This window comes from Populus alba, chromosome 5 (genome assembly GCF_005239225.2).
Source record: "Populus alba chromosome 5, ASM523922v2, whole genome shotgun sequence".
NCBI classification, from domain to species: Eukaryota; Viridiplantae; Streptophyta; class Magnoliopsida; order Malpighiales; family Salicaceae; genus Populus; species Populus alba.
The window spans coordinates 10,350,167-10,365,604 of NC_133288.1; the positions used below are offsets into that span (position 1 = coordinate 10,350,167).

General features: G+C 32.3%; 2 protein-coding genes across 2 annotated transcripts; one reads left to right on the top strand and one right to left on the bottom strand.

Moving 5' to 3' along the window:
* The first annotated feature begins 341 nt into the window (after positions 1-341).
* LOC118029991 (probable NAD(P)H dehydrogenase (quinone) FQR1-like 2) lies at positions 342-2,604 on the top strand. Its single transcript, XM_035034000.2, has 2 exons — positions 342-970; positions 2,019-2,604. Exons 1-2 carry the CDS (start codon positions 438-440, stop codon positions 2,245-2,247), a joined length of 762 nt encoding a protein of 253 aa, XP_034889891.1. The 5' UTR covers positions 342-437; the 3' UTR covers positions 2,248-2,604.
* A 10,562-nt stretch (positions 2,605-13,166) lies between these two features.
* On the bottom strand, positions 13,167-15,223 carry LOC118029797 (protein BZR1 homolog 1). The gene is made up of 2 exons (XM_035033732.2): positions 14,825-15,223; positions 13,167-14,247 (listed from the first exon to the last, which is right to left on the bottom strand). The coding sequence occupies exons 1-2, from the start codon at positions 15,047-15,049 to the stop codon at positions 13,474-13,476; spliced, it is 999 nt and encodes a 332-aa protein (XP_034889623.1). The 5' UTR covers positions 15,050-15,223; the 3' UTR covers positions 13,167-13,473.
* Positions 15,224-15,438: the final 215 nt, after the last annotated feature.

Sequence of the window (15,438 nt, forward strand, 5' to 3'; positions counted from 1 at the left end):
AGAATAAAAACTAAAGTTGATAGAAAAATTAAGGATGAAATTTTAAAACAAATTAAAATGAAATATATAGTAGTCTAAATATTGAGGACTAAATTTGATATAGTTAACTAATAACAAAATATTTTTTAAATTTTTTATAATTTTTTTTATTTCGCACAAGATAAAAAAGATATTTTTACTAAAAACTAAATTAATTTTTTTTGTTTGAAAAGTATTTTTTATTAATCCATTTTTGTAACAATAAATAGATATAGAAAAAAATTTAAAGTTATTTTCCATAAATCAAACGGTCGCCATCTCCAGATCCGAAAGAAGAAACAATAAAAAGAATAGAAAACCATACTAATTGGACCACACGCCTGGACACTATTTCTAACCTTTTCTCTCCAAATCTCCGATTCATAGTCCAAAAACCCCCATCCGAATTGGGTTCTAAAATGGGAAAAGGAGGGGGATGCGTTCCGAGTAAGAAAAAACAACCGCCAGTCTCCGACGATCCCGTCTCCTCCCAGGAAGCCGCACCAATCGCTGTTCACGACGATGAAACTATTGATGTGGCAACTACGTCACTAGAGCCGAGAATTCCATCAAAGTTAAAAATCTTTATAGTGTTTTACTCCATGTATGGGCACGTGGAAGGATTGGCCAAGAGAATGAAGAAAGGAGTGGATGGAGTGGAAGGAGTTGAGGCTTTTTTATATCGGGTCGCGGAAACGTTGTCTGATGATGTTTTGATGAAAATGAAAGCTCCGGGGAAAGATGTTGGGATCCCGGAAATTACGGCGGCGGAATTGGTCAACGCGGATGGTGTTTTGTTTGGGTTTCCGACAAGGTATGGCTGCATGGCTGCGCAAATGAAATCGTTTTTCGATTCGACGGGGCAATTATGGAAGGAGCAGAAACTTGCCGGCAAACCTGCTGGGTTTTTTGTTAGTACCGGGACTCAAGGAGGAGGTCAAGAAACTACTGCGTAAGTTGATAATGCTCTCTCTCCGTCTCTTCTTCAAGATTCAAAGTTAATGTTGTTGCTGTTATGATGCCAGTCTAATTTTTAATGTCTAAACAAATCATAATTATGTTTTGCAATTTTTCCTTACGATCTCAGTTTCTTGTTGATTCCTTGCTTAGACAACTAAGGAAAGCTAAATTTTGTTCGGTAGGAGCAATAATCATTTGAATGTGGAAGACATGAACCTTTCATTCTTGAAGATTTTATACAGGATGTGCTTTTCTCATTAAATCACGCATTGATTTGGGCCTCGGTTTAGGTTAGAAAGAATGATTCATGGAAAGTAGAGGCAAATAGTCGAAACAGATGCAGGGAAACTTGTTTAGGCTCTAAACAAATGGTCGATAGAAAACCTCGGTGGTCTGTGAATTAGTGCAAAAAAGAGAAGAAAAGAAAAGAAAAGAAATTAATTGTAATGAAAATGAGGCAAAGATATAGCTCAATAAAATCAGAACAAGATACTGTTAAGTGATGCGACTGGGATTTTATGGTGATAGATGCAAGTGAAGAATTAACGTTTATATATATAGTTTGTAATTGGGCACATTTTAGTTTTATTTGAGCATCCAAGAGTTTTGGCATGCCATCAGCTTGTAAGACATTTATACTTACCTTGTCAGCCTGCCAAACTGAGCTTGAGTTATCTTTTTTACTCTTCGATCTTGGTTTATGTTTTTTGCTTGTCAGAGTGTAAACTTTATTTAAAGATGAAATTGTGCATTCTCGTAAACAAAAAAAAGGTTGGTTTTTCTTTGTATGTGCATGCAGCTCATCTATTTTGGAATCTCAATGTTTTATCCTTTTGTCTTGATAATTGAGAGAGCCTGGCTTTTGTTCTGAAGTCACCTCTGTTGACTTAACATTTGATGGGATGATGATGTTATAGGGATGGTGTTTTGGCTTAGTACGAGGAATTATGAAAATGAATGAGCTGTATGAATTCATATGTAGAAAACCAATATATTAACCATTTTCCATTGCTTTAATCCTCTTGTTTGGATTGGGGCAGATGGACAGCAATTACCCAGTTGACCCACCATGGAATGTTATTTGTTCCTGTTGGATACACCTTTGGAGCTGGTATGTTTAAGATGGACACTGTTCGAGGGGGCTCTCCTTATGGTGCTGGAGTTTATGCCGGTGACGGCTCAAGAGAGGCAAATGAAACAGAGTTGGCGCTTGCTGAGCATCAGGGCAAGTATATGGCTACAATAGTCAAGAGGCTTGCCCAGACCTGATGACATTTTATAATCTTTAGAAATACATTTGCTTCCCTACTTGTCAATTTGAGTGCATTTGTTTGTTATTATTGGTCTTGTGTTTTATGTACTACCAGACTTGGAGAATCATACGTGGGTTATACGTTCTATTCTCACATTTCTACCCTTCCACTTTGTGCAGCAAGCTGTATATGATTCGAAAATATTGGAATAGTGATAATTTGTTGGACATTGTTGTCTTGTAGAGTTCATTTTTCTGGTTTGGTTTGAGAGTCATTGTAATAAACATGGTATTCAAGCATTTGACTTGCTATTAGTTCATTTATATCTATTATTATCTAATAAATAACACTAAACTGGTGCTTGTTTTTAGCATTGCCTATAGTTTTGGATGAAGGGCCGTGTGTGCATGCTGCGGTTCAGGCCAAAAAGCATAAAAAATAATGCTTTTTGGCTTAAAACGCAACGAGCAATCAGGGATGAAGAAAGACAAGCTAGCTGGGAGGGCCAGGATCATAAACTTTGAATATCTGGAAGTGTGGATATGGGAATCTTTGTGATGCAATCTTGTCCTTGAATGATGACTTACGCAAATCTGCTTAAAGAATTCTATTAGCTCTTTTGGATAGGGATACCCTAACCTAACGTACAGTACTAGCTACTGTGGAAGGAAGAACCGCTTAAGTTTACCAAAAATGCGTACATTCTACTTTTACATGATTTCACCAACCAAAGATTCGCTTTTGAGCCCCGTATTTCCACAACAAAAAACAAAAAAGCAACCAAAGATTCCGATAAAGCTAATTTCCTTCTGTAGCATATTTTAGCACAGTGACATGGGTATTTGGAATTATTATATAGTGTTTTTTTTAAAACAGCCTTTCAATCGAGAAGGATTTTTTTTTTAATTTTTTTATTTTTCATCTCAATACATTAAAATGATTAAAAAAATATTAAAAATATTCATTTAATATTTTTTTAAGAAAGATCAAGGAAAAGGGAAAAGTGTGATATTATTTTTTTTTCAATTTTATTATTCATGTATTAATTGTGAATAATTTTTTTTTTCATTTTATCATTCAATTTTTTATTTTTTTGCAATCTCGTTTTTTTAAATTATATTAGAATAGTTTTATTTGTGATATTTCTTTTTCTTGAATACTCTCATATATAGGAAGTTTTGATAAATATTTTAATAATAAATTAAAGATTGATGTTGTGAAATAGAGTTTTAGATTGTAGTTAAAAAAATAACAAGGAAAATTTAAAAAAAATAAAATAAAATAAACTCTATTTTCATTTTGGTATGTAAAACTTCATTTGGTCCCTGAAGTTTTAGTTATGTATTACTTCTTCCTATTGTTTTTTTTTTTACAATTTTAGTTTTAAACTTTATTTTTTTAATTTCATCATTAGATGTTAAGAGAGGACAGAGAGTCACTAAAAAAATATTAAAGAAAAAAAAAAGTGCTCGTTTAGTTATATTTAATAGCTACCCAAAAAGACCGATCTTGATTTCAATAGATTCATATTTGTAAAGTAAATTAAATAGAGGTGCCATTATTCTTTATCCATGCTGAAAAAAGCATATTAGGGTCTATAAATCTTTTTATTAGTTTAATTTTCATGTTTTATAGTGATTAGATGATATTTTGAGTTGAAAATAAGTTTTTGAAATTTTTATAGTGTTTTTGAGATGTTTTCAGGTAAAAAATAAATTTAAAATATGTTTTTAAATTCCAAGAATTTTCCGGATGTGAAGATGATTTTGGAAGATGAAAGTGGGAAATCTTATCAAACAAAAAATATCTTATACAGAAGATAAAGATAGGGTCGGCAATGCTAGATGGAGAATGTTCTCCATTGTTCAAGCTTCTATCCCCGGGCCCACTGAAACATCCTGTAAGGCATGCAGGCTGGTACTCTTGAGGATCGAACCCAGGTCGCAAAGACAAGCTTTGCTGTTGACCATGGGCTAGACCCTCAAGTGTTCCATTGCTCGTAACTTGATGAAGGGAGATGTGGTTTTTCGTTTAGTTGATCCTAGCAAGATTCTATGACCCCTTCTTACATAATTACTTAATTTAAATTGCTAGCATCGTGGAACCATCAAATAAATAGAAATAATTTAGTTGGTTCTAAAGTTTTAGGGTTACTTTGGAAACAAATCTTTACCGGGTTCGGTTTTAGCATTTGAAGCTTTAGAAAAATGAGGTCCTGGATAGGTAATTCAGATGCTAAATCTTAAAAACCAAGAGTAAGAAAAGTCGCATTACTCCAGTAATGGTAATATTTTCTGGTGTAACCATTTATAAATTGTCTCACGCTCTATATTTAGAGTCGTTATGTCGAGAATCTGAGCGTGGTAAGCAAAGAAATGGAAGACCAGGATCTTGGACACCCCTGAAGAGAACATTGAAAGCAATCGCACAAGGGACTATTCTACTGACCATGGACCTGTGTCAGATCATTCTGAAAATGAAAGCGAGGATCTGGGCTCCGAAATCACAGATGGAATCAGGTTATCAGTTCTGAAGATTTCAACATTCTTGTAAATGGCTCAGTTATCAACAGTGAGCTCTCTAAACACCTTCAAATCAAGTATGATCATGAGCTTTGCAGCAGTCGAAAATGCTTTCTCCATGACCATATTATTGAGGACCTTAATTGTAAATTGGTAGGTGGAATGCTTGCTGAGACCATCAACATTGCTGATGGTATTAGAGCTCCAACTCTTACTACCTTCCAGGAGAATTTTGCAGCTTGGGAGAAGACATTGAAAGCCTTTCAGGCCTTGCTAGGCTCAAACAGCTTCAGAAACTTCCAGCTAAATGGAAGAGGAGATGAGAACTCTAATTAAGGGCAAAGCTTTTGGAAGCAACAGAGACTTTGATTAGGCTAGATGCTGAGATTTGGCACATTGGAGGTGTATACAAGTTTTTGCAGAGCTTATGCTTATGGGAAAGGGTGGTAATGATCCATTGTAAAAATTAAACTTGTATACAAGAGGTGCTTTTCTCCAGCAGCAGTGCCGTTTGATGTTTGGTTATGAATAGTTTGCTTTAGAATTATTTTCATAACATAAAGGAGTTTTAATAATATTTTGAAAAACTTCGAATTTTTATTTTTTATTTTTTTTATAATTTTCAGTGTTACTCATAGTTTTTTTTTCATTACATATACTTTTTTTATTAGGTAAAGAAATCGGTTAGCCTTTCATTAATTACATCACTATTATCAGCATTTCATTAGTTAAAAATCATAAACATTTTGAACCACTAGCATATTCACCTAATTTATTTTTGTATTTTAAAAAGTGTTTTTATTAAATTATTTTTTATTTTTTTCTTCAAATTAATATTTTTTTATTTTAAAATTATTTTAATATACTTATATCAAAAATATTTTTTTAAAAATATTATTTTAATATATTTTCAAGCGAAAATACTTTTGAAAAACAACCATTATCACACTTTCAAATACCCCTTAACATTTCTCAATAGCTTTTTTTTTTTCCTAATATCATCTATCATCAACATTTTTAGCTGCCTGAATTATGAATGTTACTGACTGAAGACAAAAGATATTTGAAGACTAATAAGAAAGAAAAGAAGAAGCCAAAAAATAAGAAAAAAAAATGAAGAAAAGAAAGAGTGGGGTTGAAAAAGTCTACAACTTTATAAATTTTATTCAATTCATTATAAAATTGATTATAACTGTCAAGGAAATTATATATAAATAATAAAACCGAAACCAAATTTGGGCTTAAAACTAACTAATAAACTGAAGTCCAATAATAAAGATAAATAAAATCTAATAACTTGGGATTGAAAAAGTCTACAACTTTTATAATTTTTATTCAATTCTTAGAAAATTGATCATACTGTCAAGGAAATTACATATAAATAATAAAATCAAAATCAAATTTGAGCTTAAAACTAACTAGTAAAAGTCTAATAAAATAAGATAAAATGAAGTCCAATAATAAATATAAATAAAATCTAATAACTTGGGTTTGGATAAGCCTAAACTCTCAATCAAAGAACAACAAGTTGGGCTACTCTTCATCATTGATGATCATACGCACACGTAAATCATGTCTTGGGTCCAGTTTTCCTGTCAACTCCATCGGGGTTGGAAGAACTCAACTTCATCGAGTATAGTTCAAGACATCTTTGGTAATGCTCTCAAAGATCATGATCAAGTTGTTGTGATGTCTCTCTAATAATTCAAGTACAATCTGAATCTGGTTGCCTAGCTCATATACTAAGATTTGTTGAACTTTATCATCCTTGATAAAAACAACTTATACATCCAAAGTAATATTTGACAAGTCTTGTACAATGAAACTAAAATTGATAATAAAAAGAAGGTGGATTTTGCTATTATTCCCACCTTTTTTTATCAACCAAATGGAAAAATAAAACTAAGAAAAAACATATTTTCTTAACCTCTACATGCATTTTCCATAATTTATCAATGCCCAGACAAATAAATAGCATTAAAAAAAATCTAAAGTTTACAAGCTTATTTTCAAATATTTCAGTTCCAAGCAATACAACATTAAAGAAACCATTTTGATACCATAGTTGTATACCCAAAAAAGAAAACAAAATGATAACAACCAAAAAAGCTAATGTTTGTATGTAATTAATGTTCATGAATCTGATTAGAAAAAGAAATGTACTAGTAAGCGAAGTGGGCATATCTCAAAGAGCTTTGTTTGTTGAAATCACAAGTAGATCTTTATCTTTCTTTCTTTTTTTCTCTAGAGTACTACAAAACAAAAGGAATTAAGATGGAAAAATTGTAAGATGAGGAAATCAAAAAAACATTTTGATGAGAGAGATGTTTTCTTGAATGAAAAGTGTGAAAGTAGAGAATAAGAGTGAAGAAGACAACTGGTAAAATACCATAATGAAATTAGTCATGGAAGCAAGACAAGGAGATTGAACTTAATGTTTTCACTTTCATGAAAATTTAAACTCAGTGTTATAATAACGAGTTTATTAATTTTATCGAGTTAACTCATGATTTTAGTTAATTTTATTAGTTTTCAATTTTTAAAGCAATTTCACACAATAAATTTATGTTAACTCATAAAATTGTATAATTTTACAAGTCAACTCGTGATTTTAACAGTCATGTCTTGCACTACTCACTTGTAATTTATGATTAGTTTCCAAATAATACCATTTAGGTCTAATTTATATCATGAAATAATCTTAAATATTAAGTACATCATAATACTTATGTAAATTAGCTCAAAATTTATATTATTCACTATTTGCTTGAATTTGTTTTATGATCTCAACATGCAAATTATAAACTCTACATATAAAAGACTTGGCTGAATTAGACATTTTAGAGTGAAGAAACATAGGAAGAAGATCTAAAGGCTTTTAAGGTTTGTAACTATGAAAACTATATAACTGGGGGTATGAAGCAGAACAAATAATATTTGAAGCATTGGTAGATATAGTTTGGATACAACCTAGTAAATTAAGATTATCTTCATCTTTCTCATCACATATTAGGAGTAAGGGGTAAGAGAGCTCAATATGTTGCTCTAAACCTATGACGTGCAAGATGTCAAGCATGGTGGGTAGGGAATTAGGTAGTTTAAAAGGATTATTATCATAAGACTTTTCTAAGACTATATTTACCTCTTCAGGTAATTCCACTAAAGAGTTTCCTAAAACTTCTTCATCTACCATTAAAACAGAATTATTATATTCTTCATTAAACTCATTTTCAAAATCATTTGAACTTAAATGTTAAGTCCTTTTTTCTAGCACATCAACTTCATTTAGGTCACTAAAATCATTAGGATTGGGTTTATACATTTGAACACAATATTCTTCCCATTCATATATATCCTTACGTTATTGGATGACTAAGGGTTTACAGGTATAGTTCACGAAGATATGACTGAAACCTTGACATTTAAAACATCAAACCTTTGAATTCTTCCTAGACATTTCATTCATGTCTTGTTTGTCCTTATCTTCTTTATATATTTGGCCACTACTAGGATTAGATCTATAGAGTGGAGCACTTAGTAAAAAAATATTATTTCTAAAATGAGATTTAAAAAAGGTACTACAAGGATCCTAACTTTTATCCATTTTCTTTTTATAAGCAACTCATAATCTTGCGGTACAATATAAGCTTGGTTAAGAGTAACACCTATGAGCATGATCTCTTTTCTAAAATCATCATTCAAACATTTATAAAACTTACGCAAAGTCATGGATTCATTTTCCTTTATGATACATCTCATTTGGTAATTATTAAATTATATTATATACTCATTGACAAGCTTGTTCCCTTTTTTAATATTGTTTCATTAGTCTAAAAGTCTTTGTTTATATGATTGAGGTAGGTATTTCTCTTGTAATTTTTGTTTTATTTTACTTCAATTAGTGAAATGAGGTTTACCTCTCCTCTCCAAACAATCCTCAATATTTTCCCTGTCAAATTAGATTTCACTAATCATCTTCATCTTGGAAAACTTACCACTTTTATTATCAAACAAGTTTGTATCAATCAAAATATATTCATATCACTAATCCACCTATTAAAAATCAAAGGGTTCATGACAATCATCAAAAATTATATCAATCAAATAAGTTATTTATAGCACTATCTATTTTGTTAGGAATCATGACTCATTCATCAAGGTCATCCTATCTAGAATAGCCCAAATAATAGTCATATTAGTGGTATTTAAGGTAAACTTGCCTATAATGGTTATTGTTGTAATTTTTACTAGTTTTTAGGTGCCTTATTTGAAAGTATTTAAGGATTCAAATCTCTTAGAAATGTGGTTCATTTAGATTTGCATAAGATTTTATTCCCCTTGATACCTATATGGGTATCATTAAATGTTGGGTTCATGGTAATTATAAATTTAAGGTTTAACACTAAATAATCATGACATAAATGCATGCAACATTAACTTGAAGAAGATAAGATGTATTATTTTTTAAGTGAAATCACAAATCAAAGATAATGTTAATGAATAAATAAAAAAAAAAAATACGAACGATCAATAAAAAAAAAAATTAGAATTTATAAGCATGCAATAATATTTAATATATAAAATAATTAATCAAATAATAGGTTAACAATTATCAAAGATGGAATGCTCAGATAATGTTATTGTAAAAAAAACATATATAAAAGCAATTTTAAAAAAAAAAAAGCACCAAAAATAAAATTAACGACCTTAAAAGTTAAAAAATCACCAAAAATAAAAATTCAGAATAAAAAAAAAAAATAGAGTAAAATACAAAAAAAAAATACACGGTAGAATAATAATATAAGACCCATGACCCCGGACGAGGGGGGGAACCCGGACGAGGGCAATAATATTTTTAAATATAAATCAAAGTGGGGTTTAATCAATAACTTCCTTAGTTAAGCAAGGAAAAAATATGTTTTTTTTTGCAATGTATAAAAAACCTTTTTGGTTTCAAAGATAACATAGTATCTTTTCAATGTGGGAATTTGAAGACTACATGCAATGCTGAAACCCATTAATATAAATGTTCCCAAGAAAAAAAATCAGTTCTTTTTCAAATGTGGGATAAAAAAGTTCAAGGGATAACATAGTAAAAAAAAAGGCCCTTTCATATATATAAAAGAAAAAAATTCATGTTTTTCAATGTGGGATTTGAAACCTCATTGGGTTATGTTTTTTCAATTGGGATAAAAAACAATTTTAAAAAAGGGCTTCAAATCCCACATTGAAAAATAAAATCCTTTTTAAGTTGAAGTATTTAAACCAAAAGGACCTTAAATGAGTAGAGTAAATGGTTCAAATCCCACCATGTAAAAATAAAATTCTTTGAAAAGATACTAATCTCTTTAAAAATAGAGTTTACAGATTTTATAATGGATTTTTTCATGGATTTTTTTCAACCCAAAACGGTGACCCGGCCCCTTGGCCGGGTCAACCTTCCGGGTGTGCACCCGGCTTGTCTCTTTTTTCTGATTTTTTGTTTACCCATTTTTTAATTAAAATACTAATAAATAAATAAATAATGTTAAAAGAAAAGGAAACATTACAGTAGCAATTAAATTTTGCAGGGGCGAGAGACACTGCGTTTGCTTTCTTCATCACAGCCTTCTCTCAAGTCGCTGGTGGCTGCTGTGGAGTGCTGATTTTCCATGTGATTTTCTCATCCGGACAGTGGTTGAAAGGATGAGGGTTGCTGCTGGTGTTGACCGATCGATTTGTTGTGGTGATTTGAACTGCTGGTAAGTCTGTGAGAGACATTGTGCTGGTATGTTGAGGAAGACCAATAATGAAGGGTTTGTTGAGTTGATGGGAAGGATGATCTGCTGCTGCTGTTGCCAGTGTTGGACTAGTGTAGTGGTGGCTGAAATTGGTTTTGTGGTGGTGTGGATGGTTGTTGTTGTTGAGTGACAGAGGAGCTGTGGAACGTCGTGGCCAGTGGTTGTCTTCCATATATAGGTGGTTCGATAGCAGGTGAGGAGAAGATAAGAGGGCTTCTGGTTGTTGCCAAAACAGAGGGAGAAAGGTTGTTGGTGTGTTGCAGTTGTTGTCGTTGGTGGCGTGAGTTTGCTGTTGGCGGCTGCGCGAGGAAGTGTTGGTTTTCGTGGGCTGATTTGGCTGGTGGGTTAGATGGCAGCTGTGGTGGTGGGGTTGGAGGTTTAACTGGTTTTTTTTTTTTTTTTTTTTTGGTTATGGATGGTGGCTGGTGGGTAGGAGGCAAGTGGCTGTGAGGAAGATGAATAGTGTGGCTAGGGTTTTTTTAACTGTTGATAATGATTCTACATAGCTTCTAGGTTGAATTTTGAGGATTTTTACATGGAGTTGAATTTTAAGAATTTTCTTAAAAAGATCAATTAACTGTAAAAATAATTAAATATTTATACTGGATATTAAAGTTGACGTGGGGTGGAAAAAAAGATTTAAAGCCTAATAAAAAAAAATAAAACTAAAAAGGAAAATGTTGAAGAAAAAGTTAAAGAAAAAGAAAAAATATAATTGGAAAAGTAAGTAATTTTATAGTCAAGAAAATAGTAATGTCAAGAAATAATAGGGTTGAAAAAGTATTTAACTTTATAAATTTTATTTAATTCATTAAAAAACTGATTATAATATTAAAAAAAAAAATTACATATAAATAACAAAATTCTAATCAAAGTTAAATTTAGACTTAAACCATATTAACTAATAAAATATATAAAAATAACATAAATTAAAGTCTAATACTAAAAATAAATAAAATTTAATAATTTAGAATTGAACGAGCATAATCTCTCGACTAAAAAGCAGCAACAACAACGAGAAAAGAAAAACATCTCAGTTGTTCATGATAATGCCAACAGTTTGCTTGAAGGGAAAAAACACATAGCTTAAGAGTTTGTTACATGCTTGTATGTTTTTTTATTTTTAAAAATATTTTAGAAAAAAATTAAAATTTTTTTATTTTTTATTAATTTTAAATTAATATAATTTTAGTATTTTCAAATTATTTTAATATACTAACATTAAAAATAATTTTTAAAAAATAAAAAAAAATATTATTAATATATATTTTACCGTAAAAATTTATTTTAAAAATAATCACAAAACCTTAGTGTATCATTGCTGCTGGAGGGGGAAGAGACACGAAGACAGGGAAAAGTACATGTACACAAAAGGGAGTGAAAACAGGAGTAGTAAACAGAATTCGGGGAGAACGCTGATACCCCTAATAATTGAGACTGAGAAGTTACATTAGGGCAACAGAGGTTCCATGCCCAGTCGCAAGAGATAAAAAATCACATGGAAAGGGTCCCTCTGATGGGCTAGTTTTACTGCCACGGAAAATCACTTTGAAAGGGCCCACAAGCAGCTGACAGTCAGTTGTACTGCCTCAGCAAATAACGAGCACTTCCAAAGATTCTCTAATTTTAATCATCTGTACAGTGCCTGTATGTTTGTATCGTTTCTTTTTTTCCTTTCTTCTTCTTTATGCAGCTCTTGTAGTCCCGTTCGATGAACTGCAGAAAGCCAAACCAGAAAAACAAGATCATAGCAGCAACTATTCCTGTATTTGAGCATCTAATGTAACATTAGATGACATTATTTTGTGGGTGGGGCTGCCCTTCTACAAGAAAGCACAAGGTAACCTTGGACGGATAGTTGATTATTAAAAGGGTATCTAAAAGGATAATGATATTATTATTTGAAGTGTTTTTTTTTTTGAAAATAATTAAAATAATATTTTTTTATTTTTTTTAATTATATTATATATCTCAAAATATATAAAAAACAATTTAATTTAAAAATTAAAAATTAAAAATTAAAAAAAAACATTAATTCTTTTAAAAAATAACGCTAGTTTGTTATTAGAATTAAAACACAAGAATATATCATGGAGACTAGGACTGAAGTCCAATCTACACTAGGTTTACTGTTTTTGTAACCATGTTATTTTTATAACCTGGCTAACCGCTAACCTAACCTAGATAGAATAAAATTATTTCGGCACTAATTTTATTTTTTTATTATTAATATAGATATCTAAACTAACTTATACATATCTTAAATAATTTTATAAATCTTGAAACTAGTATTAACAACCATGCTTTTAGATTTATTAAATTTAAACTAATAGCCTTTAAAAAATAAATCATCTAAAACCTGATTGATCAGTTAAATTATATCCTTCTTATCAGTTTTTCAGCACTTTTTCTGAAATATTGATGGTGTTGCTTTTGCCATCGAAAGGATAATAATTAGAAACCTTCAGTTGTTTTGAGTTTATGTTTCTTTGAAATGTCTACGTGGGTAAGAAAATATTCGACCCGAATGAGCAAAAGGGACACAATCTCTGTAATTGAAGCTTGTGAGACCGTCGTCCCTCACCATTACAGCTGACACCATCAATGAAGAATTGAAGCAGATGCAGTAAACATAAACAAGAGAAGGAAGCGTATAACCTTCCAACATCAATATCATTCGCTCTGGTCTTTTTCCCCATATACGAAAATTAGGCGACTTTTAGCTTAAGCGACTGAATCCTAATAAATTCCGATTCTTGCTTGGCTTCAAAATAATAATAATAATAAAAACTGTACATCGATCTGAAATACGATAGGAGGCATCAAATGTGAACTCGCAGTCTTCCCAAGCTGGTAGTAGCCTCAGGTAAAACCCAAGCGATGCATGCCATTGGTTAAGAAAAAAAACAACCACGCCATTGAATGAGAAATGAATTCAAGCTACTTGTCGTTGCTACGTTCCCAGGCTAGATCATCAATGGAGGCTTGACCATGGACCTTTCCACTTCCAAGTGTGAGCTCAAGATCATCCACCCCAATCTCATGAATCCTCTCACCCTCCCATGGCTTCACCCTACAATTCTCAAACTCAAACTCAGCACCTCTCCCCCTCTCTGCTGCTACCCCCCAGCTCAAACCTTCATGCCTATCAACTCCAATCTGAAAAGCACGCTGTTGATCCACTGGTTTAACAAGATTAAATGTTGGTGAAGGAGGGGCTACTAGGGGTGCCACTGCCTGAAAACTCAACCAACGGCCAGAGTCCACGGTGGAGGCATCAGACTCATCACACTCTTGAATTGTGGCAGGTGTTAGATGGGGGCGCCGTGTAGGACTTGAAGGGGCAGAAGCTGCAAAAAGGGGGTGGCGAAACGAGTTTAGGGAGCCATTTGAGAGGGATTCCCAGTCAACTTTCCGCTTTGAACTTCTACATGTAGGGGATGAACGCGGTGGGGTTACGGGAGCACTATTGGATATTCTAAGAGGCGGGAGGTTTGTGGGGATGGAAGCTATGTTTCGGAGGAAAGGGAGGAGGTACGTGGAGGGGTTTCCATCGAAATAAGTAGGACTTGGGAACGAGGAGGATGAGGGACTGGCATGGTAGGAAGGTACAGGGCTTGCAAAATTTGAGGATTGTGGGCTTGGTTGAATTGAGGAGCATGCACTGATGTTTGCTGGCATGCCAGCAATCTCAGATGGAGGTGGCCTGCAGCCCTGTGACAGTGCACATTACAGGAGTATTACTCACAGGTGACAAAATTACATAAAAGAGAAGCTATGCATACAGATTTTAGAAGAACATATATTGCTTTAAATTAAAATCATAAATTTCAATCCTAAATCAGTTTGATTACAGTATGGATGAGATTATGGGACTACTCATGACACTTAGGAAACCGGTTATAGTCAGGCTGGGGTAAATGGAGGATTTGATTGACAGTAAAGTACAAATTTCCTGATTACAAGCAACCCACAAATCAGCAGAAACAGAAATCTACTCCCATATCAAATTAAAGCAGGGTAAAAAGAAGAAGAAAAAAAGCACTATCCTGTCTTAACTTTTAACATAAATCGAAGAAAAAACCAGACAAGAACAAAAACATTACTGCAAATGACATAAATCAAAGCCAATTGGATACGGAATCAGGAAACACAAAAACTAATGAAAGCTACAGAAAAGATAAAACGAAAACACGAAAAGGCTACCTAAACGAAAAATCCACTGCATGCATGTATAGATCTATAAATAAAAATCCATTAAAACAAAAATATAATTAAAAATCAAACAAACCTTGCGATAAGTGGTACCGTCTTCTTCAACAATCCAGCCAGCTTCAGCACAAAGAGCTTTCAAGACTTCATTATTATCACAATGTTTTGGTAACTTATAATCCCCTTGAGTCCTAAGTCCTGTATAGATCTTGGCAGCTATAGCTCTTCTCCTTCTTTCTCTTCTCATGTTATTCTCTCTTTCTTTCCACGTTGGTAACCTCGCTGAGGATCCACCGGCTGTCATTTTCCCCGGCAAACCCTCCCCCACTCACGCTCTCTCTCTCTCTCTCTATCTCTCTCTTAAGTTCTAGTTTTTGTGTTGCTTTCTCTCCGTAGACTCTATGGTTTTGTGTGATTTCTCTCTCTTTATCATAAAGGCTCCTCCTTTTTCTTTCTTTCTTTCTTTATTACTGAAGCTCTTTTTTTTTTTTTCTTTGTATGAAAGAAATATTGCTGCTTTGATGCTTCTTTAGATTCTTCTTTTTCACGTTTCTGTTTTAGGTGGGTTTGTTTATTGTAAAATATTTTATGAATTTTTCTTTGTTTATTTTTTATAAAATGTTTTATAGCAAAATTGATTGATATAAAATATTCTACTATCAATCTTTAAATTTAATTTATTTACTAAAAAAT

Bases quoted from the DNA above. Each gene is read 5' to 3' on its own strand.
- LOC118029991 (XM_035034000.2), top strand. From the start codon at position 438: ATGGGAAAAGGAGGGGGATGCGTTCCGAGTAAGAAAAAACAACCGCCA. The intron at 971-2,018 runs GTAAGTTGATAA...GGATTGGGGCAG, and splicing joins GGAGGTCAAGAAACTACTGC to ATGGACAGCAATTACCCAGT.
- LOC118029797 (XM_035033732.2), bottom strand. From the start codon at position 15,049: ATGACAGCCGGTGGATCCTCAGCGAGGTTACCAACGTGGAAAGAAAGA. The intron at 14,248-14,824 runs GTTTGTTTGATT...GCACTGTCACAG, and splicing joins ACGGTACCACTTATCGCAAG to GGCTGCAGGCCACCTCCATC.